Source organism: Oncorhynchus nerka, linkage group LG10, assembly GCF_034236695.1.
Source record: "Oncorhynchus nerka isolate Pitt River linkage group LG10, Oner_Uvic_2.0, whole genome shotgun sequence".
Classification (NCBI taxonomy): Eukaryota; Metazoa; Chordata; class Actinopteri; order Salmoniformes; family Salmonidae; genus Oncorhynchus; species Oncorhynchus nerka.
Genome location: NC_088405.1, coordinates 24,524,117 through 24,550,768, shown reverse-complemented (window position 1 = coordinate 24,550,768; position 26,652 = coordinate 24,524,117). Strand labels below are relative to the sequence as shown.

Here is a 26,652-nt window from a genome sequence, read left to right as displayed (position 1 = left end):
GTTGTGGTGGGATCATGCAAAACAGGCTTTTTTGGTCAATTGTTTTGGAATTTCTCAAGTAGTGGTTTTTAAACTGAGCCTTCTCTCTTAATTGAAATGTCTGGTCAGAAAAAAATGTCCCTGTTGTATTCTATGAGTGTTAGTTCTGTAACAAGGGTCTGTTTCATGGAACGTGATGATGATGATGATGATGTGTGTTCCACAGGGCTGTCTACCGCTGGTGCTGATGTTTGACATTAAAGAGGACATCGAGGTGGAGCCCCAGTATATCACCGCTCTGATGGAGCAGCTGGATGTCTTCATCAGCATCAAGCCCAAACCAAAGCAGCCCAGCAAGGTACCACACTAAAACGTGGACATCTAGTATGTTACACAGTGGCCTTAACACAAATCCAGGGAGCTACTTTACCAGGGTAATGCTACAGCTAAGATCCAAGGTTTTTCTCCTGCCCCTGACTATAGTGCTGGAAAAAATCGATAGTTACACAGAGCGATATTATTTTTGGACAATATATTGATATTTGACTCTAAGACTCCGGTATTTTTCATCTTATAGCTTGTTCTCATCTTCTTTTTAAATAGTGAGCCAACATGTTTTCAGCACTTTTATTTCCCTGACTGGTCAAAACTCATTTTCTCATGGCTCTCATCTCTCTCCAGCAGACATATGGTGAGCAATATGTTTGGAACAACAAATCACCGTAACGAATCACAATACATATCCTATCGGCACCTAAGTATTGTGATAATATCGTATCGTGAGGTCCTTGGCAATTCCCAGCCCTACCTAACTACAAAGCACCTTGCGTCATAAATCCAAACAATATAGTAGGCAGATCAAATTTGCTGGGCCCCAGCCTAACCACCTTCGCCAGGTGCCCTTTCCTCAGTGTGCCCGGCATGATGCCCAAACCCAGACAGGCCAGTGGGAAACGGTGGTGTGGTGCCAGTGTAAACGCAGCCCTACCCAGACCTCTCTTCTTTAACGAGGTGACACTACTAATCCAAATGGCCTTCCAAACACCGCTTTGCTTCTGGCTATTTGGCTACTCCATAAAGGAGGGTGTGGAGACAGAACTCCACACCCTGGACTCGATTTGGCAGGACCAACTTTGGCAAGTTTAGGGCCACAGAAATTATTTGTGTGCATGTTCATTCTTTATTCCTCACTGTTTTCTAAGCACTCTTAATGGTAATGCTGGAACTGGAGAAAGTTGAATATCCTGTCCCTTAAGCTTTCTCACGCGTGAATTAAAATGAACCACTTTATAAAAAATTATGTTTTGACATTTTACTAATCCCTTTTTGATTCCACTGTTCATTCCATTAAAGAAACAATTAATTACGTTGCTGAAGTGCATTTCATGCTGACAACAACCTGCCATTTCGTTTTCTCTTTTTTGCTTCGTCTCTCCGTCTCTCTCTTTCTTCCACTCTCTCTTTCCCAGTCTGTGATCGTAAAGAGTGTGGAGCGGAATGCAGTGAACATGTACGAGGCCCGGAAGTTTCTGCTGGGTCTGGAGAGCAACGGAGTTTCATCCGCCCTGTCCTCCTCAACCATCGGCCCCTCCCCCACTCTCATCTGTCCCGTCGGCCTGGACATCCTGGCCTCAGCTGGCCTGGGGCTGAGCAGTCTGGGTAATGGAGTTCTCTTTACATCCGCCTCTTACACCCTTATGAGAGTTCTTTAAGAAAATGAACCAGGTCAACCCAAGGCCCTTTCCCACACACGTTTATAGATCAGGGATTGAAAAAGAGGCTTGAGTGTAATATGTAATCCAACTTTATTGTTATCTTGTGAAAGGAAACAAAATGACAATAATAAATAAGAGACAAACAGAATGAATCAGGAGTTCTGTATCATGAGATAAACTGTTGTGTGTAGGAGGTTTATGTCTGGAAACTGACCACATTGACAGTGTGAATGATTGTCCTGCTTAAGCTATCTCTTCCTGGGGTGTACAGTATGAACCCAAAGGCCCATGGGTAAGATATGGGCCTCCACAGCTCGGCCTGTAGTTAATTACTACATCCCTCTCCATCAGATTACAGCTCAGCCTGCCAGAGAAATCCAAGCCTTATTTCTGGAGTCAAATGAGCCGTTTGTCAAACCCACAAACCTGTTTCAGTCTGCTTTGATATGTTTGGGTTGAAAGTAGCATAGTTTAGCATTAAGTTATTGACTGTGTTGAGTTATATTTGTCAAAGGCCCAGTTCTCTCAAATGTCTCTCTCTTATTTCAATCCTGACCACTGATATGAAAGGATTTGATGAGTGATGGTGGTAGTGTGTAATAATATCTATTACTGGTGTGGGAAGAAATGAATTGTAGAGTGATACTGTAATGAGACACAGTCTTATACTGTGTATTTCTCTCCTCCAGGCCTCCTGGGGCCATCAGCGACACAGTCTTATACTGTGTATTTCTCTCCTCCAGGCCTCCTGGGGCCATCAGAGACACAGTCTTATACTGTGTATTTCTCTCCTCCAGGCCTCCTGGGGCCATCAGAGACACAGTCTTATACTGTGTATTTCTCTCCTCCAGGCCTCCTGGGGCCATCAGAGACACAGTCTTATACTGTGTATTTCTCTCCTCCAGGCCTCCTGGGGCCATCAGAGACACAGTCTTATACTGTGTATTTCTCTCCTCCAGGCCTCCTGGGGCCATCAGAGACACAGTCTTATACTGTGTATTTCTCTCATCCAGGCCTCCTGGGGCCATCAGAGACACAGTCTTATACTGTGTATTTCTCTCCTCCAGGCCTCCTGGGGCCATCAGAGACACAGTCTTATACTGTGTATTTCTCTCCTCCAGGCCTCCTGGGGCCATCAGCGCCCCATTCTCTCAGTAGCTCCCCGGCTCCAAACTCTGTCCTCAACAGTCTGAACTCTTCCATGAGCCCCCTGCAGAACCCCCCGTCTCCCTCCCCCTCACTGTGGCCCAGCTCTCTCACCAGCACACAAGGTAAGTTACAGTTGGTTGGTGCACAATCGCTCACGATCTCACACATTGGGGTCTCACCTTGATCACAAATAGCTAGAAGGGATTGATATGATGAAAGTGTTACGATAACACCAAGGAATTTCCTCCCTCATGTGTCCAGGCTTCTCGTCTCAGTTGATGATGCACCCTGTAGCCCAGGCCACTCTGAGCAGTATCCTGCTCTCTGGGGTCAAGGGGTACACCCAGAACACTCCCTCCCCTCCCCCCGGCCTCGCCCCGATCGACAAGCAGACCAACGGAGTCCCTGACTGCTCCAAAGGCCCCTGTACCATGAATGGACATGTAAAGGTGGCGGATTTTTATAGACGCATATTCACTAACTGTTACATTGAATGTTACATTGAATACCTTGCCTATAGTGAGTATTCTTTATAGGGCTACAGTGTGTGTGTGTGTGTGTGTGCAGCACCCTGGCTCAGTCTATGGAAGGATGTCCAGTGCATCTCTGGCAGACACAGTTCTGAACCCCAACCAGTGTGACTCAGTTCAGGAGGCCAGCGTACACAACCAGTCAGAACCTCGCTCCAGCAAGTCCAACCAAGACGAAGGTAACACGTATACACCGCACCTACAGACAACAAGGAAATGTGTAACTCTTGTAGCTATACTTTAAAAAGGTTTATAATACTCAAAAGACAGCCTTGGTATTTGGCCTTATTACCTGTAAGTGAATTTTTACCACAATATATTTGTCTTGTTCTTATACGTAGATCAATATGTGGTCCAGTCCCTATTCTCAAACAACTTTTCTAAGGTTGCAGCAGGGTGACATTGATGGCTGGTATTCCAGTGGTTGAGGTCCCTAATTTCCTGCGTCTCTAACATGTGTGGTTTGAGTGTAGCCTAGCTCTCACGCTCCTCACATTCCCGTGTTGTTGGAACTGGAGCTCAGTGGGCTCCCCAGCCTCCGCCTCCAGCCTGGCTGGTCACAGTAGTAACTGTTTCCTCTCCCTGACCTCCTCCTGTGTTCTCCATCCTGTTCCAACTGGCTCTGCTCCCCATAACCATCAAGCCCAGGGAGAAACAACCGAATAAAAGCATATCGAGGAGGCCTACACTCTCACACACACAGATCCTATTCTGCAAGCCGGTTTACTGCCTGGAAGAGTGGGAAAATAAGAGAAAAGCTCCTTCATTAGACTGCTTCTGTTTTTTATTAACACCGGGGCCAACTGTACGTTTTAGCAGCTACATTTAGTCACGCTCAAGCCATCATGCAGCGTGACTTACAGGTGCAAACAATGTACTGAAATGTATACATGACAGACGATGGAAAGCTGAGCAACAAGGCACTCGAGAAAGAAAAGGTTGCTTTGGAAGAACAAAAACTTGGTTGTCAAGCACAGGGATGATACAATAATGTAAAGAGTATAATAGCACATACAGTCAGATATATAGCCTATTGACTAACTTCATTAACTCACGAAGGAAGGAATATAATATCCCACGTTACTGTTTCTTCACATATGCTCTTTTACTTTCTCTCTGCCAGGCTCTGACACCTTTGTGGAAGTGGGCATGCCCAGAAGCCCATCTCACTCAGCCAATGGGAACGAGCTAAAACAGATGCTGGCTTCCTGTAAGACGTCAGGGAAACGGCATGCGGTGGAGCTCCTCCAGGGGACCAAGAACTCCCATCTCCAGTATGTCTGTCCAGAGCTACAGTAAGACTATAGAAGTCCTCATTCTTTCATTCCTATGCCTAAAGGGTACGACAATACGACTGTAACTCATTCCGGTTCATACATTCATAGAATAGAAAATGAAAGAACTTTGTGACAACTGCTGATATACAAAGGGCTTTATAAAATATGTTTGTTTGGTTGGTAAGAAAATAATAGTAAATAGACTGTCCTGTATGTCTTGTCTGTGCTGAAAGCTTCTCTGTTGTGACGGGGTTTGTACCTTGCTGTTTTTCTAATATGATCGTAGCTCTCTGTTGTCCCGCCCCCACAGCTCAGACTGCCTCCTGTCAGACCCAGAGTCGAGTGCTTCAGACGGCCCTGTGACGGATAAGAGGGCGCCGGGCAGTGAGCGGGCAGCAGAGAGGGCAGCAGAGAGGGCAGCACAGCAGAACGAAAGGGACAGGATCCGCTTGGCACCACATTCCTCCTTTGCCAACATGCAGGTACAACTAGAGGTATTCCAACTCCACTTCTCTCTCTCACATACACGCGCTCACACATCAGCGGATGGCTCAAGTGAATATGACGGGTAGAAAAACTGACACTGACCTTCCTCTCCGTTTCAGGCGCTTGAATATGAACAGAAAAAGCTGTTAGCAACCAAAGGTAAGTGTCAATCTTTCGGGCAGTTCCTGTCTAGTCTCAAGGGATACCGTGTTAATTTTTTTCAGACCTTTCTGGTAACAGAGGTTTTATCTGTGTCTGTGTCCAGCTATGTTGAAGAAGCCTGTTGTGACTGAGGTACGGACCCCAACTAACACGTGGAGTGGTCTGGGTTTTTCCAAGTCCATGCCAGCGGAGACCATCAAGGAGCTGCGCAGGGCCAACCACGTTTCTTACAAACCCACAATGAGTACCACCTACGAGGTAAACTCTGACTATGAGGTAAACACAAATGGAGCACTCAACTGTTGAAGAGAATGTGTTTTTACTAACATACATGATATAAAAGTGAAGACTAATATGAAACATCATAATGAATACACATAAAAAAAGATACATCTGTAAAGCAAAAAAGTTAACTGAATTGAACCATTACTGAGAGCTTATAACTGCAGCCCATGTATCTATCAGTAGGATCTGATATCCCCCTTCTCTCCCCCAGGGCTCCCCCCTGTCCCTGTCCCGCTCCGGCAGCAGAGAGGGCGTGGGCAACGGCAGTGATTCTGACAACTGGAGGGACAGGAACGGGGTTGGGAACGGTCTTGTCAACCACGCCGAATTCCCAGCGTCTGTTAGCAGTCCCAAGAGGAAGCAGAACAAATCTGGTGAGCTACCCAGCAGATATTTGTCTGAACTTTTTTTTTGTTGATGAAATCAAAAGGAGAAGAAAGAGAAAGGGAAGAAAATCAACACACCCACTCAGTCAACTCTCTCAAAAGTGTTGATGAGAAAGTTATGATGATGACGTAAGAAAGAAAGGGAACAAAGTCTAACCTTGAACAGCAGATGCTGTGTGAAGATTGCCTTGTTCATTAAAATGTGTATAAGTGTGTGGGAGTAGATGTGTTTAAGTGTTCCTTCCTCCTACACACCTGCACTTAGCAAAGTTGAAGAGACCAGATACGTCTGTTCATTTCCAACTCATGTTCTTACCCTTGTATCAAATGATTTGTTATCATCAAAGCCAATCATTACTGGTAATGCTGTAGAGAAGCACACATTTATTCTACAGTATCTTGGCTTGTATTGCACACATTAAAGATTATCAAATGGCATACTTTTGCTTTAATAGATACAAATGTCTCAGTCACAACAACGTTTCAGCAGCAAGATGCGGAAGGGTTTATTTTATGTTGAATTAATCTTTTTTTTTACAATGATAACTGTCTGAAAATCTTCTTTAATATTGACTGTCTGGGGCTCCTGAGTGGGGTAGTGGTCTAAGGCACTGCATCGCAGTTGCTAGCTGTGCCACTAGAGAACCTTGTTCGAGTCCAGGCTCTGTCGCAGACAGCCTCGACCAGGAGACCCATTGGCCCAGCGTCATCCAGGTTAGGGGAGGGTTTGGCCGGCAGGTATGTCCTGGTCCCATCGTGCTCTAGCGACTCCTGTTGCGGGTTGGGTGCATGCATGCTGACACGGTTGCCAGGTGTATGGTGTTTCCTCTGACACATTGGTGTTAACCTGGATGTGGGCATTGTGTGAAGAAACAGTGCGGCTTGGTTGGGTTGTGTTTCGGAGGACGCATGGCTCTCGACCTCTCGCCTCTCCCGAGTCCGTACGGGAGTTGCAGCGATGAGACAAGACTGTAACTATTGGATACCACGAAAAGGGGGTAAAAGTTTTATTTATTTATTTAGTTTTATTTATTTTAAACGTCATTGACTTCTCTCATCTTCCTGTGAATGCTTCTGACTGACAGCTGCAGAGCACTATCTGAGCAGCAGTAACTACATGGACTGTATCTCCTCGGTCACCGGGAGCAATGGCTGCAGTCTCCAGTCCTCTCTCAAAGGGTCGGACCTGCCGGAGCTGTTCAGCAAGCTGGGCCTGGGGAAATACACTGACGTGTTCCAACAACAGGAGGTACTGGCCTATAGCCGCCGTAGCAAAAAATTATAATAAATAAAATGCTTTTCGTGAACTAACATTAAGATATACATACACTTATTTGAAACATCATATTCAAATATAAAATAGATTTTGAAAGTTGTTTAATAGCATAAGCATGTATAGAAATGTTGTAGCCCACGAAGCCCAGAGTGGTCGAGCTGCCTAGGCTAGAAATGGTGTAGCCTCAATGCGTTTATAAAATAATTATTGTATAGTGCGCTTTGGGTGACCTTTATACGTGTATTTCGTTAACTAACGTTATAACCTCATTCTAATTAAAACCTTTAACTGATAAGTTACATAATAGCAATTATGTGGATAAAGTGCTAGACATGTTTGTTCACCAAATCTACTTCATCAAACAACGGTTAGAAGTCTGATACGATCAGCGCTGTTACTGTTGACGGTGAAGTAGGCTATTTTCAAGTTTTCACACTGGTAGGAAATTGGACTGATTTGATTTGACATAGCCATTGGTGGAAAAAATGCCCAACTGTCATACTTGTAAAAGTATAGATACCTTAATAGAAAATGGCTCAAGTAAAAGAGAAAGTCACCCAGTAAAGTAGTACTTGAGTAAAAGTATTTGGTTTTAAATATACTTAAGTATCAAAAGTAAATGTAATTGCTAAAACGTATGTAAGTATTAAAAGTACATTCCTTATATTAAGCGAACCACACGGTACCATTTAAAAAAAAATATATACAGATAACCAGGGGCACACTAACACTGACATAATTTACAAACAAAGCATTTATGTTTAGTGAGTTACCAGATCAGAGGCAGTAGGGATGACCAGGGATGTTCTCTTGATAAGTGTGTGAATTGGACCATTTTCTGTCCTGCTAAGCATTCAAAATGTAATGAGTGATTTTGGGTGTCATGAAAAATGTATGGGTGTCAGTAAAAAGTACATACACTGCTCAAAAAAATAAAGGGAACACTTAAACAACACAATGTAACTCCAAGTCAATCACACTTCTGTGAAATCAAACTGTCCACTTAGGAAGCAACATTGATTGACAATACATTTCACATGCTGTTGTGCAAATGGAATAGACAACAGGTGGAAATTATAGGCAATTAGCAAGACACCCCCAATAAAGGAGTGGTTCTGCAGGTGGTGACCACAGACCACTTCTCAGTTCCTATGCTTCCTGGCTGATGTTTTGGTCACTTTTGAATGCTGGCGGTGCTTTCACTCTAGTGGTAGCATGAGACGGAGTCTACAACCCACACAAGTGGCTCAGGTAGTGCAGCTCATCCAAGATGGCACATCAATGCGAGCTGTAGCAAGAAGGTTTGCTGTGTCTGTCAGCGTAGTGTCCAGAGCATGGAGGCGCTACCAGGAGACAGGCCAGTACATCAGAAGACGTGGAGGAGGACGTAGGAGGGCAACATCCCAGCAGCAGGACCGCTACCTCCGCCTTTGTGCAAGGAGGAGCACTGCCAGAGCCCTGCAAAATGACCTCCAGCAGGCCAAAAATGTGCATGTGTCTGCTCAAACGGTCAGAAACAGACTCCATGAGGGTGGTATGAGGGCCCGACGTCCACAGCTGGGAGTTGTGCTTACAGCCCAACACCGTGCAGGACGTTTGGCATTTGCCAGAGAACACCAAGATTGGCAAATTCGCCACTGGCACCCTGTGCTCTTCACAGATGAAAGCAGGTTCACACTGAGCACATGTGACAGAGTCTGGAGACGCCGTGGAGAACTTTCTGTTGCCTGCAACATCCTCCAGCATGACCGGTTTGGCGGTGGGTCAGTCATGGTGTGGGGTGGCATTTCTTTGGGGGGCCGCACAGCCCTCCATGTGCTCGCCAGAGGTAGCCTGACTGCCATTAGGTACCGAGATGTGATCCTCAGACCCCTTGTGAGACCATATGCTGGTGCGGTTGGCCCTGGGTTCCTCCTAATGCAATACAATGCTAGACCTCATGTGGCTGGAGTGTGTCAGCAGTTCCTGCAAGAGGAAGGCATTGATGCTATGGACTGGCCCGCCCGTTCCCCAGACCTGAATCCAATTGAGCACATCTGGGACATCATGTCTCGTTCCATCCACCAACGCCACGTTGTACGACAGACTGTCCAGGAGTTGGCGGATGCTTTAGTCCAGGTCTGGGAGGAGATCCCTCAGGAGATCATCCACCACCTCATCAGGAGCATGCCCAGGCGTTGTAGGGAGGTCATACAGGCACGTGGAGGCCACACACACTACTGAGCCTCATTTTGACTTGTTTTAAGGACATTACATCAAAGTTGGATCAGCCTGTAGTGTGGTTTTCCACTTTAATTTTGAGTGTGACTACAAATCCAGACCTCAATTGGGTTGATGATAAATTTGATTTCCATTGATCATTTTTGTGTGATTTTGTTGTCAGCACATTCAACTATGTAAAGAAAAAAGTATTTAAGAATATTTCATTCATTCAAATCTAGGATGTGTTATTTTAGTGTTCCCTTTATTTTTTTGAGCAGTGTATATTTTGGGGGGGAATGTAGTAAAGTAAAAGTTGTCAAAAATATAAATAGTCAAATACAGATACCCAAGAAAACTACTAAGTAGTACTTTACACCACTGCATATAGGTTAAATTGTATATAATTGTTGTTGTTGTTGTTGAGAAGTAGCATAATGGTCATTAATGACTTGTCATTTAGTTAATTGTATGTCCCACTTAGAATGAACCATAACTGAATCCTTCACAAATCCTTTATAATACCTAGTCTATTTAAGCAATAAGGCCCGTAATTAGAGCAGTACAAATAAGTGTTTTGTCATACCCGTGGTATACAGTTTGATATACCACCGCTGTCAGCCAATCAGCATTCAGGGCTCGAAAATGCTGATTGGCTGACAGCCATGGTAAATCAGACTGAACACCACGGGTATGACAAAACATTTATTTTTACTGCTCTAATTACATTGGTAACCAGTTTATATTAGCAATAAGGCTCCTCAGGGGTTTGTGGTATTTGGTCAATATACCACGGCTAAGGCTGTAACCATGCCCTCCGTGATGCATCATGCCTAAGAACAGCCCTTGGCTGGGGTATATTGGCCATATACCACACCCCTTCGTGCCTTATTGCTTAACAGGTGGGTCTAATCCTGAATGCTGATTGGTTAAAACTGCAACTTTAAATAAAAAAATACTAGCTGTGACTTTGCTGATAGTTACTGTATTGAGGAAACATGTACTTACTATGACTGTGATGTTGTTGACCCACCTAGCTATTTTAAGATTAACGCACTAACTGTGAGTCACTGTGGATAAGAGCGTCTGCTAAATGACTAAAATGTGAATGTAAAATGCAGCATGGGTTAACCACATTAACACAGGAGCAGGAGCCTTCATCCATCCCTGCTTGGCTGACTACAGTATAGCAGAGATATGCTACCCTAAGCCTTGGCTAGAATTTATGGATGGATCCGTCCTTTTTATGGTGCTATTCAATGTTTTAGCTGCCTATTGCAGCTAGGCTAAGCTTTTTTGCTGCCTATTGCAGCTAGGCTAAGCTTTTTTGCTGCCTATTGCAGCTAGGCTAAGCTTTTTAGCTGCCTATTGCAGCTAGGCTAAGCTTTTTTGCTGCCTATTGCAGCTAGGCTAAGCTTTTTTGCTGCCTATTGCAGCTAGGCTAAGCTTTTTTGCTGCCTATTGCAGCTAGGCTAAGCTTTTTTTGCTGCCTATTGCAGCTAGGCTAAGCTTTTTCGCTGCCTGTTGGAGCTAGGCTAAGCTTTTTTTCTGCCTATTGCAGCTAGGCTAAGCTTTTTAGCTGCCTGTTGCAGCTAGGCTAAGCTTTTTAGCAACATATTATGCAGTGGACTTCATGGGCTAGTGACTAGACTTATATTTATATACAACTAATAGCTTTATTGATATTAGAGCACATGGAAAATATTTGATAAGGGATGGGCATTAGTTATTTTATGTTGCAATGGGGGATTTTATTGTAAAAAAATATATATATTTATTATAGTGTATAGCAGGGATCATCAATTCGATTTCTTCTTGAGTGGATGATTTTCTGGTGTTTTTAGTATTATTTTTGCTCAGAAAACTTGGGTGGGCCAAATAAAATCCCAAATGTTTCTAATACCGCCAGTTGGGGAACCCTGGTGTATAGTGTGAAGTGGCATAATAAAGATATTGACTGTGAACATGCACTCTTTTCAGATCGATCTCCAGACCTTCCTCACTCTGACAGACCAGGACCTGAAAGAGCTGGGTATCACCACATTTGGAGCACGCAGGAAAATGCTGCTTGCCATCTCAGGTGTGAATGACTATGGTAATGTACAAACGTGTGTGTGTATGTGTGTATGAGCGTGTGTGTGTGTGTGAACCCAGTTCCAATGACGTGTGCGATCAAGCTGGTCCTGCTGGGCTGTATGTGGTGATAATAGCTCCTGTCAGAAGTGTCAAGGAGGGGGTGTCGGGCCGTGCCAGAACCTCTCCTGATGGCGGCAGTGTGAAATTGACTTCTATTTTCATTAGGCCTCTATTGTCTGGCTCTGCCACTTGCCTGAGTGGCAGCCAGTCTGACAGCCAGCGAGCTTATGGGCTGTGGTACAACTATAGCCAGGCCCCATAGCTGAACATTCATTGCAATCAATCTCTACTGCCATCCATTGGTTTCAGTAGTCAGTGGTGCAAATCGTGTTTTTCTTTTTGGCTGACAGAGAGGAGCTCAAATCCTCCCATACTGTTCCAAGGCAACGAAAGCCCCAGATGTTTGTTGTGACATGAACTAATCCTTGTTTATAAATGCTGAACTACAGGAGTAATCATTTTCCTCCACCAGAAGTGAACATGATTCAATGAAGTGGCATTTTGAATATATGAATATTTATGTATTCCTGTAGAATAGGACTTAGAACATGTTTTGTACCATCGCAGGTATGATCATTTCATGGTTTTGTATTAGAGAGAAGGGATCATATCTATATCAAAGTTTGCTGCTCATTTTTGTAGTGTGTCTTACTGATGCAGTAGGGGGTCAAGTTGAGGTTGGTAGAGGGAGGTAGTCTGTCTTACTGATGCAGTAGGGGGTCACAGTGAGGTTTGGAGATGGAGGTGGTCTGTCTTAATGATGCAGTTGGGGTCACATTGAATTTGGGAGGTGGTCTGTGTTCTGTTTTGAGAAGTGCTTAAGGCGAGAGTTGGTTCCACTGCTGCACTCCGTTGCCAAGCTCAGATCAATTCTAATCTCTGCTGAAGAAGTCAGTGAGCTCCAAAACAGGAACACACTCCCTTCTCTCCTCACTTAAAGATGCTGAACCATTTTATTGACACATTTTTTAATAATTGTGTTCAGTAGATGGGTGATCTGCCTGGCAAACCAATGGGTCACAAAGAGAGGTTTTGTTGACGTTCAAAGAGAGGTTTTGTTGACGTTCAAAGAGAGGTTTTGTTGACGTTCAAAGAGAGGTTTTGTTGACGTTCAAAGAGAGGTCTTGTTGACGTTCAAAGATGTACTTTCCCTCCAATTTTGTTTACAGTTTGAATTGACTTGTCGGACTCTTGATGAATAAACATAGTATGTTATTGAACATATCTGAAACAATTGCAATTATACAGTATTATGTTCTTTTGTCTTTTCCAGAACTGAACAAGAACCGAAGGAAGCTGTTTGAGCCTCCTATCAGGTCCTCCTTCCTGGAAGGGGGCGCCAGCGGGCGTCTGTCTCGTCAGTTCCACGCTGACATGGCCAGTGTCAGTGGCCGGTGGTAGAACTCCACTCCCCCAGAACCTAACACGACAGAGACCCAGCCTTCAGTGCCTCTCTCTGGGCTTCTGTAGCCCAGTCTCCAGCCTCTCTGGGTCTCAGTGGTCCACCTTCCATCTTATGCTTAACAATGACTGTTAAACTCTTTTTTGGGGGGGACAAAAAGCCATAGTTTAACCAGAAGTGCCAAAAAAAGAGATCTCAATGGTATAGAAAGTCCAGTGTTCACTCCACATAGTGCTAAAATGTTTTTGTGGAGTATCTACACATGAAGGGTATTTGACTAGTTATGAAGGACAGGTACTGTCTAATAGTTGTCATTTTTTGTTGAAGGGAACAGGCCAAATGATTAGTACGAAATAATTACATTGATACCGTCTGCATTCGTAGTATGCTGTTGTATCAATGACATGCACTTTAACAATACTAGAATTTTGCCTGTGAAAGCCTGATTCCTCATATTGGAATACCTATGCATTTTGTATTAACTCAAAGCACAGATGTATTTGTACCAAGCCAAATGTAAGCACTTAGTGAGATGGGGGAATGAAGTTAAAGTTCAAAGGTAAAAGTGCCCAAGTGACATCATCAACTAAACACAGAACCTAGAGAAATGACCTTTGACCCCTCAGTGTTTTGATTGATGGACATTCCACGAAGGTCAGTGTTGTATCCACCAGCAGTTGGGCAGCAGTCTGTCAAGGTCATATGTATTTAGACAATTATGATTTTGTATTTGCATTATGATTTTTTTATTTTTTTGAATCTTCATTTTTGGGGGGAGGTTTTATTGATAATCAGTGTACATGTATTTTTTTTGTATTTTCATTATTTTATACAGTCATGAATAAGTTCCTATGGTTTGTCATTTGAATATTATTAGTCTCTTTGATAATTACTTTTGCCCCATAATCTGTGGAGCGGTCAGGCTGTGCCATGAGACAGCAGCAGATAGAGAGTCAGTCTGCAATCTGTCAGAAGTGATTCTGTTTGTTGGCCTCCTATGGTTTTCTTAGTCCTTGTCATTATGTCTCCTGTTAACCTTTCGGTGGTCTCTACTCTATGTTGAATCCCACTGTGTTCCTCTATTGATTCAGGAGACCAGTCACTATTCCCAGACGGGGTGCTTTTATCTTTCCATTCACTTGGACTGCCTTTAGAGCTGCGAACAGAGCAAGAACCTACTACAATGTAGAATGCCTCCACACTACTACAGTATAGAATGCCTTTACTTCTCTCTCTACAGTAAATTGCTCAGCAGGGAATCATTTATATTAGAATATTGCCATTTTTCAGAACAGGACTGACACTACTGCTCACCTAGGGGGGGGGGGGGGGGGTACACCACACCACACCGTCGGTGGAAACTCAACTTTGTTTCATATGACAGCCCCTAGCCTAGACACGTTTCTCGACATTTACCAAGATTGTGTCCTCATGGAAGAGTCTAAAGTCTTCATAACATTTATTCTAGATTAAATGAACTATAGTGGAAATATACAATTGTCAGTATCGGTTGTGAAATCAGATATCCGGGAATCTTGTAAAGCTATATTTGATGAAGTAACAGGATTATGTGTGCAGTGGTGCTGCTTATCAAAGGATGGGCTCACTCTGAGCGCTGTGTTATGTTTGGGTTCATATAATGGCACAGTATACTCATACCTTTTTGTTAATGTTGGCTGACTCTGGAATGTGTATTTGCTATAACTGCTTCCGATTGAACCCCCCAGATTAAGCCTGGATGTTGAGTCTTTTTGCATTCTATCATATACAGAGTGTTCGTGTGAAGTACTCACCATCTTCATGTGCAGACCGTTTGTTGGTAGATGGTACAGCATTTGACTGACAATGCAGTGACCTGTATGTAGAGCCCAAGGTGTGAGTCTAGAGGCCACTCAATCTTCAAACTAGATTCTAGGTTCAGAGTGTTGAAGTAGATGGGAGAGAACATTTCAAAGCAACTTGCATGTCAAAATTGTTCTTAAATGTTGTTTCCGCACAGCAGCAACATCACTCTTAGCATCAACCGTTCTGTAATCACGCACAGAGAGAAGTCATTTGTTTTTCGTTTTGCATGCTTTCTCTCTTGGCCCTCTGTTGTATCATGTGTTTACACTATACCACTTTCCTAACTGATTTGAGCCATTCTCAATGTCGTTGTTGTATTAATATAACATATTCTGACACGGTTGTCATTTCCGACCAGTAGTGTAGTGGTTCATTTTCTTAGACATTTTAAAAAGAGACAGGATATAAAAAGGGATTTGTTACTCCACAAAGAAATATGGGGTTTGTTTAACCCTTTATAATGGTACTATATTGAAGCTGTTCAGCATTGATTTATGTCAGTGCAGTTATGTCGACCCATGTACCTACAGTGCAGACGACAGTGTTTGTTTTCGCCTCTGTAAAGCCTCTGGTCATTTGTCTGTTTGGAGGGCAATAGAGATTGTTTTCTGTCAAGTGAATGTTAAAGTGAGAATTATTGATGCCTTTTAATCTAGTTTAATGAAGGGAGTCATTTGCAATCAGTTTACCGCCGACCTCCTTTCCCCACACCTTTTACAGAACCGTTATTTCATGTTTGTGTTTAGTCCTTGTTATTCCTAAAGGGATACATTTGAAGGGGTCTACTTTGTACTGCGATAGATCAAATGGGTCAACATTTCTAATGAATGTAAACCACTAAGGAATTGATGTATGTATTGCTTTGCGTTTCTATCCTGTGCAGCCATGCTTGTTTTTTAGCAGTATATCTCCAGTTTCCTGTGAGAGAGAGGTACAGTTCCAAAAATATTCAAGAATTTAAGGAGTGATATTGCCTTTTGCCATAGCTATTTTCCTTTTGTTGATAGGATTGTTGAGCAGGACATTGTTTTAGCTCTGTTGTTAAAATCTGTAAATATAGTACAGATAAAAAGTGTTTGAGGAGTTATCAAATGTTATTACAAAGGAAATAAATGTATGCAGTAAAATGTTTCCTTTTGTTTTTGTTCATAGCACATACATTTTGACTGTTATAGTGAAGAGTGATATTCAATGTGTGAAGACAGTGAATTTGATACAATACTATGGTAACCATAGCTGAGTAAAGCCTGTGTGAGGCCCACTCTCATAATCTGGAATATAATCCAACTCTTGGTATGTCCGATTTGGTGATAAAAACGGACATGTCCACTAATCCCGAGGCAGGATCTATCTAATCCCAGAGAGTGAATCGACAGAGCACTAGGAAACACTAACCCATACCAACCATCCTGCCTGTATCACCACCGTACTAAATAAGGAATGTATTGTCTCTCCAATGTAACGCTCCGCCCCCTTCTCTCTCTTTCCCTCTTCCCTCAGAATCACTGTAGAGAGGAGGGAGAGGGAGTAGCAGCAGCTGGCAAATGTAATCCATTCCCATGTAATTAAGTGGCCCTAGGGTCAATGGTGGGTGCGCTGTTCTACTCTCTACTGAATGCATCACCCTTCCAGTCAGGTCACAGCTACATTCTCAGCTGTATTGTGTTTTGGCTATATACCTACCCTTTACCACTTTGACAATCTATTGTATCACTCTTTCTTTCTTGCTCCAACTGATGTGTGATGAGCTCTCTGGAGCAAAATAGCTGCCATGGCATTACCCAGGTGGGTGCTACACATTAGTGGTGGATGCAGGGAGTTTCTGCTGCATGTAATGTAAAGCCCTTTGGGCACCTGGTGGAAAAAAACACTATGTAAATCCCATCTGTTATTGACTGAATATTTAGATGTGTTTATCTCCTCCAGGGGGCACTACAGTAACAAAACTCCTCTACAAGGCCTACAGGTGTATTGAGCTAAATTACAGAAAAACATTTATTTGAATCATTCAGCTTTACTTAGTGGCTATTATTAGAACATGCTCCTTGAATTTATTAGGCTTTTACAGAAAATTGCTTCTAAGAGGAAATAGTGGCTCAACCTTTTATTGGTGTGAGCATTTCAAATTCTTGGATGTAGTCCTATTTATGGTACATCTCATTTAGCTTAGTCTATTGAATTATTTCATTTTAATTTGAGGCTGTAAAACAGTCTGAGGCACATTCATTGCCCTCCACTTTCCCCATAGCAGATGTATGCGCTCTGTGATGTAGAAATCATTCATCCAAAGCAAATGGACCTTCTCCATTCACAGCAGAAACAGCTGGCCTCATTGAAATGTTTTCTGAACAAGCATAGCGCGTAGACTATGATTCCCCTCGTTATCTCATGAAGCATCATTATCCCCTGCTGGGGAGAGAAAGCTGAACAATATATCACTGCCTTTCATGTAAATCTATATGTAAAGTTAATGTCCAATGGTTGTTCTGTGAGGATGTGTAAGGAGGAAGACATTTCTCCTGGAAATGTCATTAACATGAGAAAACAGTTCTCTGTCCTGGAAACAGTGCTGCCATTTAAACATCAATGAAGATGGTGTGATGGCATCTAAAAATAAGAGAAAAAAAGATGCCATCCAAAAATACTTTCTCCCTCGCAAAATGTCACTGAGGATGGTTACAGACAGAAGGCTTTCCAGACAGTGTTGTCACCTCACCTCTTGTCACCTTTAGTAGTTTCACTATCAGAATGTCTGACTGTTGTAGAAATGCTCTGCATGATCTATGCATGATCTATGCAACATCTATGAGGATGTTTTTTTAGAACAGTAATATGTTATTTTGGGCAGCTGCCACATGAATGAAATGTAATATCTAATCCTAACTCTGAAGACATTGTTGTACTAAAAGTCTCTCACACTCTCTTCAGGTAATTGCCTTGCTGCAGGCAGAACAATAACATTTTCTTTGTGTGAAAATGTCCATTTGAAATGCTGCTCCAAAGAGAAGCTGCTTCTGCTAGTCCTACATTAGCATCACAGAAGAAACCATGAAGACTTAAAGCTCTTTTAATTACAATCTAACTATGCGTTCAATGAATCCCCTGGCTCTTACTATTTAAAGAACAGCAGCATACCCACACCAGACCACTACTCTGAAAGACAGAAAGGAGATGGGTATTTGGGTGGTGTTAATTTCAAGTACAATGTAATCTGTATACTAGGCTATGCAGTGCATTTAGATACTATAGTTACAGTACTCCTTTTCCTTTGATGTAATTCCCAGAATTCTTAGAGCAGATAATCAGATTTGGCCATGAAATTGTTTAGTCAGAAGATCCCAAACACACTTGGCTTCACAGAGCTCTGAACACTGTTAAATCACTGTATGTTGTGCAACAGTGCTCTTTGATTCTGTCCTCATCAGCTCTGGCTCACAAAGTCGCCCTTTCAGCGTCTATGCCAGTGTTTCCCTGGACAAGCACACCTGATTTAACTTGTCAACTAATCATCAAGCCCTCAATGAGTTGACTCAGGTGAGTTTGTCCAGGGCTACAACATTTGTGCATTGGGGGGTACTGGTGGACTGGAGTTGGGTAACATTTGTCTAAGACAAGGTCACGTTTATTTAGTCTACATTTAATTTCAACCAAGACCATCCCCATGATTCATAGTCATGTTTGAAATGCTGTCATTTCAATTTACTCCCACATTCAATCCTAGGTAGGGAATGACTCATACCCTCTGTCATGACTGTCCTGATCAGGTCAGGTTACAGGAGACCACAACCCTACAGATTATCTCTCAACCACAACAGAGGATGAGAGATCTAGGGGTCTGAAGATGTGGGGGGGGTTTATGACCCCTCACGCCCCTGGTAAATCTCAGGCCACAGACAAATTCCTTTGTCCTGTTACTATGGAGAACCAACCTCAGAACATTAAACATGAAATAAAGGGACTTTGGAACAATGGTTTCCGTCAGCCACAATGGTGGTCATGACGATAGATGGAATATGAAAATGTCGTTTTTGTTTTGTTATTAAAGGTTAATAGATGACGTTATTACAAAAACATTAATGTGAAGAGTTTTCCTAGTAGATGTTTGATGTTTATACATTGTACGTTGTATGGAAAATATCCAAATCAAAGAGAATGTTTTGGGGAAGATGAAATGTTAAGCTAGTTGTCTAAAATTGGATTTGAATAAAATCTAGACCTTGCCTCATTAACTTGGTACGCCCAGAGAACTGCCCTACAGGCGGTTACGCCCACTTCTGACCCAAGGGTATAAAATCTGTGAGTATAAAATTTACAGGAGGACTACGTGACCCCAGCTGCAGCAAGGTCTAAAACGTCAACGAACCCAGAAAGCAATGCAAGTTTGAGGACAAAGAAATCCTTTTCTACCCAAGCTACGGATGAGTAGCTGTGTCTAAGCGGGTGAATTCAAGTCGAACCACCTAGCCTCCATCTCCCATCGAATCGTGGTATCTAAAGGGTTACATTCCTATGCTCTGAGCTACAGAGCTCTCTGTCCTCAGAAGACCCCTTCCAGAGCAAAGGGTGAGGGAACAGACTCCTAAGCCAAAAAGGACACTGACATCGGGAGGACTCTCAGAGAGGTGCGCCGGAGTAGTGCGTCATCGAACAGCTGAAGGCCTACGCAGAGAATCCTCAGAGATCATCCCCACGTAATTACATCATTATATTCTGACCCATAAGAGCGGCAGTTTGGGGCAAGGCTAGGGTTAGAATAGCATAGCTGACAAATTCACCCAAATGTATGTTTCTCTTGTGTACTTTCTTTTTTCTCTCTCTATTGAAATCCCCATCGTGGGTAACAACACGCCATAGTGTGTTGGCCCGTTATACTAGGTTCTAATCAATAGCCTATAATGTGTTTTGTCTATGTGTATCTTTTATCATCATTTTAGTTTTTAGTGAATAAATATTCAACTAAGATTGGTGTGGTACGAATTCATTGGTGAGACCCGGGTCCGTGCAGATTCACAGGCTATACGAAGTTCAGAACAAGATTGGTAGAGGCAACTGGTTAATTAGCGGCTGTTGTAAAATAGATATTCCGATACTCTTGAGTTAATTTGGGAAATAGAAACTCAATAAAAACTAGTTTTCCCATGGTGCCCCAGGTTAATGAGTTAATAATTGTTTGATTCACTTAATCACGCAATTAGAAACTTTTAATCATTCGATGAACAACAGTCGTCACATTAACTAATACAACGTCACGACAACTCATTGTGATAAAAGCATTTATTCGCAGGGAATCTTCCTTGCATCTATCTTTCTCTGCTTATTTATAGCTGCTTATTACTAGATGTCCACTTATAACTTGGATGGAATGACCACTGTCAACTCACTTTGTGCATGGCCATTAATCCAACAGTACAGACTGAGCTCACTGCAAATCGATGACAAGCTCCATTTCACTCACACATTACCACCATTTGGACGGACTGTGTTGGTAAACCGTTAGGCCCTGTCACAACACAGCACAATATGACTGTGACCCAATTGCATGTCCGGTGTTCACCCCCAGGGGAGGCAGTTAAGTGTTACACCCTTAGAGTACGGTTGCTGGGCTCCTGCCAGTCTCCACAGTGTGTGAAAGGACCAGATTAGCTCTCTGGTCCAGATGAGACCAAGATGTGATGGGAACTAAAGCAGTCCATAGAAACATACATGTTTAGATACACATACCAACACCCCAATCCCTCTTTAAACCAACCATGTCAGGCTGCCTAAAGCCAACACACATAGCCTTCAATCTCTAGCATATATTTTTTACTATTTTTATTTAACCTTTATTTGACTAGGCAAGTCAGTTAAGAACAAATTCTTATTTACAATGACAGCCTAGGAACAGTGGGTTAACAGAACAACAGATTTGTACCTAGGCAACTCAGGGATTCGATCTATCAACCTTTCGGTTACTGGCCCAACGCTCTAACCACTAGGCTACCTGCCGCCACACTATGGCTTGGTGAGTCTCCTTTTTTCCCTTGTGTTTCTCTCCTCTCTGTCACCATGGTCTCAAGTGGGCTCTGATCTATGTGCCACGGAGTGAGCAATATGACAATATGACACACAAACACACGGGCTGTGTTACGCAAGCGTGCATTTAGTAAGAGCCTCTGCAATGAGAAGAAAGGGAGAGGGGATGGACGGACTGGTGTGGCCACAGATCAGTGTGGAAGGCTCAGCGGAATCCCCTCCCGCGTAAGGCTCTGATGCTAACATAGGATGACTCCCCCTAGGGGTTAGCATGGGAAGGGGGCTGCAGGGAGGGCTGCAGAATCACTCATCCTCATCTCCCTCCTCTCTAGAAGCAGATGAGTGTGTGAGCGAGAGAATCATGTTAGTTAACTTAGGTAGTAGAGGCTATAATGGCTGTTTGGCTGTAGATTACTTAACTGTTAGTTAATTACATAGAATTGTTATGTAAACAGACAAATCCGAAACAGATGCTGTCTTAATCTGTTTTCTCTGTTAATTAAAGCACTGCAATTAAACAACATGGGGTCATTACCAATTGTCTCACAAATACTGGCCTGACACTGTGGACAAACACACAGAAACTACTTGTCTAGACCACACTCAAGAGGCTAGTGTAGTAGGACTCCAATTGATATGATGTGCCAATTTACACATGTCATAACACACACTGTATGTATTTGGTTATATTTGGTTATATTTGAATTAATAGCTTGGTTTGAGAGTAGTATTGCCCAAATTTTCTCATACAAATAGCTGTAGAGAGAGCAATAAAACCTTCAATTTTAATGAGATATATTTTTGGCCAGGGCCGGCGTTATGGGCGGGCGTTAGGGGGCCTGGCCCAACCTACCGTTCCTCCTTGCCAGTCCAAATAATATATTTGACCGAGACGCGCACCAACAGAAAGACGCATCAATGTCAGTTAAAGCATCCGAGCGAGAGAAACAGCACGTGGCAATAGGTCTAGCTCTGTTATTCCCAGACTGGGGTATGCGTAATGCTGTCGGGGGTACGCCAAATAAAATTAAATAAATAATATTCTTCACATTTATAAAACAGTCCATTGATATTTTCCAACTGGGCTATACATTTACGTTAGGTTTTTTTCATGCCTGAGTAGTCCCGTTTCACTGTCAAAAATCAAATTAAACCATCTAGTGTTCAGCAAAATAACAACATGATGTCAAATACAGGTATCCTGGTCAAATAATTAACATCCAATCACATTAACCGTTACTCTCTTGCGGGAATTCGACTAACTATGTAGCCAAACATAGCTGCTGCTCATGTTGGTATCTGTCCTGATGGTGCAAAAACCATGACAGGGAGACATAGTGGATTGGTAACGTGTACACAGCTGTTTTTTCTCACCTGAATGATCTGAATCTAGGGTTACAGAGACTCTCTGAATTTAGGATTACAGGGACTCTCTGAATCTAGGATTACAGGGACTCTCCGTAACTATATTCAATGTGCGGGACAAAATTGAGGCTATGATTAAGAAGTTGGAGCTCTTCTCTGTCTGTGTTAATCAATCAAATGTAAATAAATAATCATAATAAATAAAGCACTTCTTACATGAGCTGATGTCACAAAGTGCTGTACAGGAACCCACCCTAAAACCCCAAACAGCAAGCAATGCAGGTGTAGAAGCACGTTAACAAGAACAACACACAGGTCTTTCCATCATTGTATGATTTTTTGTGTGCAAACGAACTCAAGCTTACGGACAATGTCAAATGTGATATAGCGAAGCACCTGAGTGAGTTGGGTGCGCAATTACGCAGGTACTTTCCCAAAACGGATGACACAAACAACTGGATTCTTATCCCTTTCATGTCCTGCCTCCAGTCCACTTATGATATCTGAACAAGAGATTCTCATCGAAATTTGAACAATTTTTCTGTGAAAATTGAATTTAATCAGAAGCCACTGACAGATTTCTGGATAGGGCTGTGCTCAGAGTGTCCTGCCTTGGAAAATCGAGCTGTTAAGACAGAGATGCCCTTTGCAACCACATACCTATGTGAGAGTGGATTCTCGACCCTCACTAGCATGAAAACTAAATACAGGCACAGACAGTCGGTGGAAAATGATTTAAGACTGAGACAGCCTTACGGTTGTGGGCGGAGCAGTTGCCGTACCAGGCGGTGATACAGCCCGACAGGATGCTCTCGATTGTGCATCTGTAGAAGTTTAATATTAGGAAATCAGTCAATTGAAAATGCCATAGGCCCACCCACTTGGGAGCCAGGCCCACCCACTGGGGAGCCTGGCCCACCCACTGGGGAGCCTGGCCCACCCACTGGGGAGCCTGGCCAAGTCAATCAGAATGAGTTTTTAACTCCTCAGTTTCATCAGCTGTCCGGGTGGCTGGTCTCAGACAATCCCGCAGGTGAATTAGCCGGATGTGGAGGTCCTGGGCTGATGTGGTTACACGTGGTCTGCGGTTGTGAGGTCAGTTGGACATATTGCCAAATTCTCTAAAATGACATTTGAGAAATGAACATTACATTCTCTGACAACAGCTCTGGTGGACATTCCTACAGTCAGCATGCCAATTGCAGGCTCCCTCAAAACTTGAGACGTCTGTGGCAACGGTTGTGTGACAAAACTGCACATTTTAGAGTGGCCTTTTATTGTCCCCAGCACAAGGTAAACCTGTGTAATGATCGGCTTCTTCATATGCCACACTTGTTAGGTGGATGGATTATCTTGGCAAAGCAGAAATGCTCACTAACAGGTATGTAAACAAACTTGTACACAACATTTGAAAACTAAGTTTTTGTGAGTATGGAACATTTCTGGGATATTTTATTTCAGCTGATGAAACATAGGACCAACTCTTTACATTTATATTTTTGTTCAGTATATTTGACTTAGTTGAGGATGGAAGTTATAGGCCTTCTGCGGCATTGGCCTATAGGCTATCCATGAGTTCTATGCTCTAATTTATTTAGCCGCTAATGGATCATAGCGTAGCAATGTGTCCATATGGCAGAGGCTAGTGTCCTTGCCATAGTTTAATTTGACATTTTAGACTGTATAATTTTACTTCAGATTTTATGATTAACCATGTGACAATGATTTTGAGAAACAAAGTTATTATTGAAATAAAACTGTTCCACAAATTTGCATATAAAAATAATCATAAATGGCACGCAGATCGGTATAAATGGTAGGATAACTTGTGTCGTGTCTTTGGCTATGCCGGATTAAGTGATATGACATGCTATTCTATAAAATAATGTCTCTGTAATTAATATTACCTGATTGAGCTAATCATGTAAATGTAATTAACTAGAGAGTCGGGGCACCACAAAATAATATTTATAGAGCTGTTATCTTCCGAATAAACTCTTAAAGACCTAGTAATATTTTACATCAATAGCAGTCAATATTAATCGTCACCTTAATTCAGTCTCATCTGAAAATGGTAAATTCTTGGTTATCTTCACGAACCCTGGCTAACAAGTTGAATCAGCAATACAAAATTGGGTTTAATTATTTATTTACTAAATACCTAACTAATCACACAGAATTACACATACACATAATTAATCATAACTTGATTACAAATTACGTCATCAATGAAAACGTCCCTAGCGGAAGGAACAGATATGACAGCTTGTTACACAAAAGAAAAGGGGCTGGGTTTGAGTGAAAGAGCGGGAAGACTGAGGAACAAAGGGCGACACTGTGTTATTGTAAATACAGTATCTTATGCATTCTAAATTACCGCCCATTTGGAAAAGGAAAATGCAATAAATATTTACTCTGAGCTGCGCTTCGGTAGGTTGGTGGTAGATGGAGGGCCGTGTTGCCAAGCCGAGTCCTTTGTCCTTTGAAGAATGTCTCTCGTGGTCAATTGGATACGTTGTAGTAACGTCGTTGTGTGATAGATGGGATACGCTGTCTGTTCCTTCCTAACCTGCGTTTGCAGCTGCTGTTGCTAACTCAATGGCTAGGAGGTATCACTTCTGTAGTGAATAAGAGTTCAAAGTTCATACCATTCGCAACCAAAGCTCACGCTGATGTTGGCTTCGTTCTGTAGTTATTATCTGAATCATTCTGACATCGGACCGTCGTCCTCACATCCTTGGAACAGGAGGTTATATTGTCGTCAAGGCTTTATATAGGAAGGGAGAGGAGGGCGTGTTTGAAAAGTTGTATAGCCCATGTCCCTTCACAGGGGCGGGCCACTGATTGAGCAGAGCCCTACACTTATAAAAACCCAATTCTCACATTTTAGAAGCTAAAATCACATTTCATCCCATCACAAATAATTTCATATTCAAACATTTAAATTGAACAACAATTCCATGTGAATCCGATAACTCTGATGTGTAGACTTTCCACTGTAGAGTTTATGTCATCTTATCATTGATGAGAATGTCTCAGATGACAACCGAACTGACATCATATTCATTAAGTACCACAGCATATGTTCAATTGGTCGGATTACCAGAATATAGTTCATTTCCCCCCACCTTCTGATGTTCCCAGAATCTCTATGTTAACCAAGCTGTTTGTAAATGTAACATCAGTAGGGTAGAGAGAGGAAAAAGGGGGGAAGAGGTATTTATGAGTGTCATAAACCTACCCCCAGGCCAACGTCATGACACTTGTAAGCTTCCCCAAACTTCAAACTCACGAGCTGCTTATGGTCTTTACCAATACACCCATTTAAAAAATGGCGCGCAACACATAGGAGGTCCCGTGAAAAAAACGGACCCGCCTATGGAAATCAAATGCACTCCAACTGATTGATTCTAGCGCTGGGTCGGTTTTAAGACAGTTAATCTCGCTACTAAAAAGGGAGGACTGGCCTTACTGAATCAGAGTGCGGTATACCGTTAGAATCTCATCAGAGTGTGCTGCATTTGTACTGCCATGGTGATTATGGGCTTATGGATGTTTAATTCGCCTGCCCATAACCCCAAAAAGTAATCCTCCTCAAAATGAATGCACATTAATATGCAGGCAAACTATTTGTCAGAAACACATTGATAATAGACATGGTTACCTACATTATGAACAGTTATATATCCTCAGTTGACATTGAATCTGCTGCAAGAATTGGCATGCGACGTTGTTTTGTGTTTCCACACGGTGTGGGTTTACAAGCACACGCGCATCCTTGTGTGCATGCCTGCGTGTATCTGTTGGTGGGGTTTAGGGCTTCCCTATTTCCAAGTGTATAAATTACATATACGCTGCAGTTACTTCCTCTGCCTTCTCAGCAGAGTGACTCAGTAGTCCTATCAGTATCGGAGCAGACGAAGACAGAGCAGCACGGGCCTGCTGAAAAGATACCACACATCTTTGTCCAAATACCCCATGACGCTCAAGCCAACCGTGAAATGCAAAGTGTCACCGCGCTCTAATGTCGCGTGAAGCGCAGAGTATCCTTTCAGAATGGAGATTGCTCGACAGAAAACACCTATGTCTGCCGATCATCATACATAGGGCCTCCAGTTTTTCTATTGGAATTAACTATTAACATAATGTTAAATTTTAATAATTTGTTCATTTATGATCTAGTCAGGTCATTACAATATTGCCAATAGCATATTTTGTTTTGCTTCACCACTGTCCTTGACCCTCATGTTTTGAAGGCTACTATATCATGCCGTGTTCATAACAACTGGCAACTCGGAGATCAGTGCGTTCAAGACACCTAGGAACTCGAAAAAAACTAACTCCGACTGTGAAAAATCGTTTTGACGAACACCCAACTCAGAATTCCAAGTTCGAGTTCCAAGTTGTTTTGAACGCGCCATTTCACGAGCTCCGACTTTCCGACC

General features: G+C 42.7%; 1 protein-coding gene across 11 annotated transcripts in view; it reads left to right on the top strand.

Annotated features, from left to right (window-relative positions):
* Positions 1-15,958, top strand: part of LOC115135044 (protein bicaudal C homolog 1-like) — a 79,175-nt gene extending 63,217 nt beyond the window's left edge. For 2 of the 11 annotated variants that reach the window (XM_065023151.1, XM_029669265.2), the window contains exons 9-21: positions 206-337; positions 1,449-1,638; positions 2,816-2,965; positions 3,105-3,292; positions 3,411-3,552; positions 4,497-4,668; positions 4,937-5,132; positions 5,256-5,295; positions 5,402-5,556; positions 5,795-5,957; positions 7,055-7,218; positions 11,425-11,524; positions 12,854-15,958. In XM_065023151.1, the coding sequence (XP_064879223.1) occupies positions 206-337; positions 1,449-1,638; positions 2,816-2,965; positions 3,105-3,292; positions 3,411-3,552; positions 4,497-4,668; positions 4,937-5,132; positions 5,256-5,295; positions 5,402-5,556; positions 5,795-5,957; positions 7,055-7,218; positions 11,425-11,524; positions 12,854-12,981 (1,920 nt within the window). In that variant the 3' untranslated portion in view covers positions 12,982-15,958. Of the gene's footprint in view, positions 1-205; positions 338-1,448; positions 1,639-2,815; positions 2,966-3,104; positions 3,293-3,410; positions 3,553-4,496; positions 4,669-4,936; positions 5,145-5,255; positions 5,296-5,401; positions 5,575-5,794; positions 5,958-7,054; positions 7,219-11,424; positions 11,540-12,853 lie in introns of all 11 variants that reach the window. The other 9 variants (XM_065023148.1, XM_065023146.1, XM_029669264.2 and 6 more) reach the window with 7 other exon arrangements.
* The last annotated feature ends 10,694 nt before the right edge of the window (positions 15,959-26,652 follow it).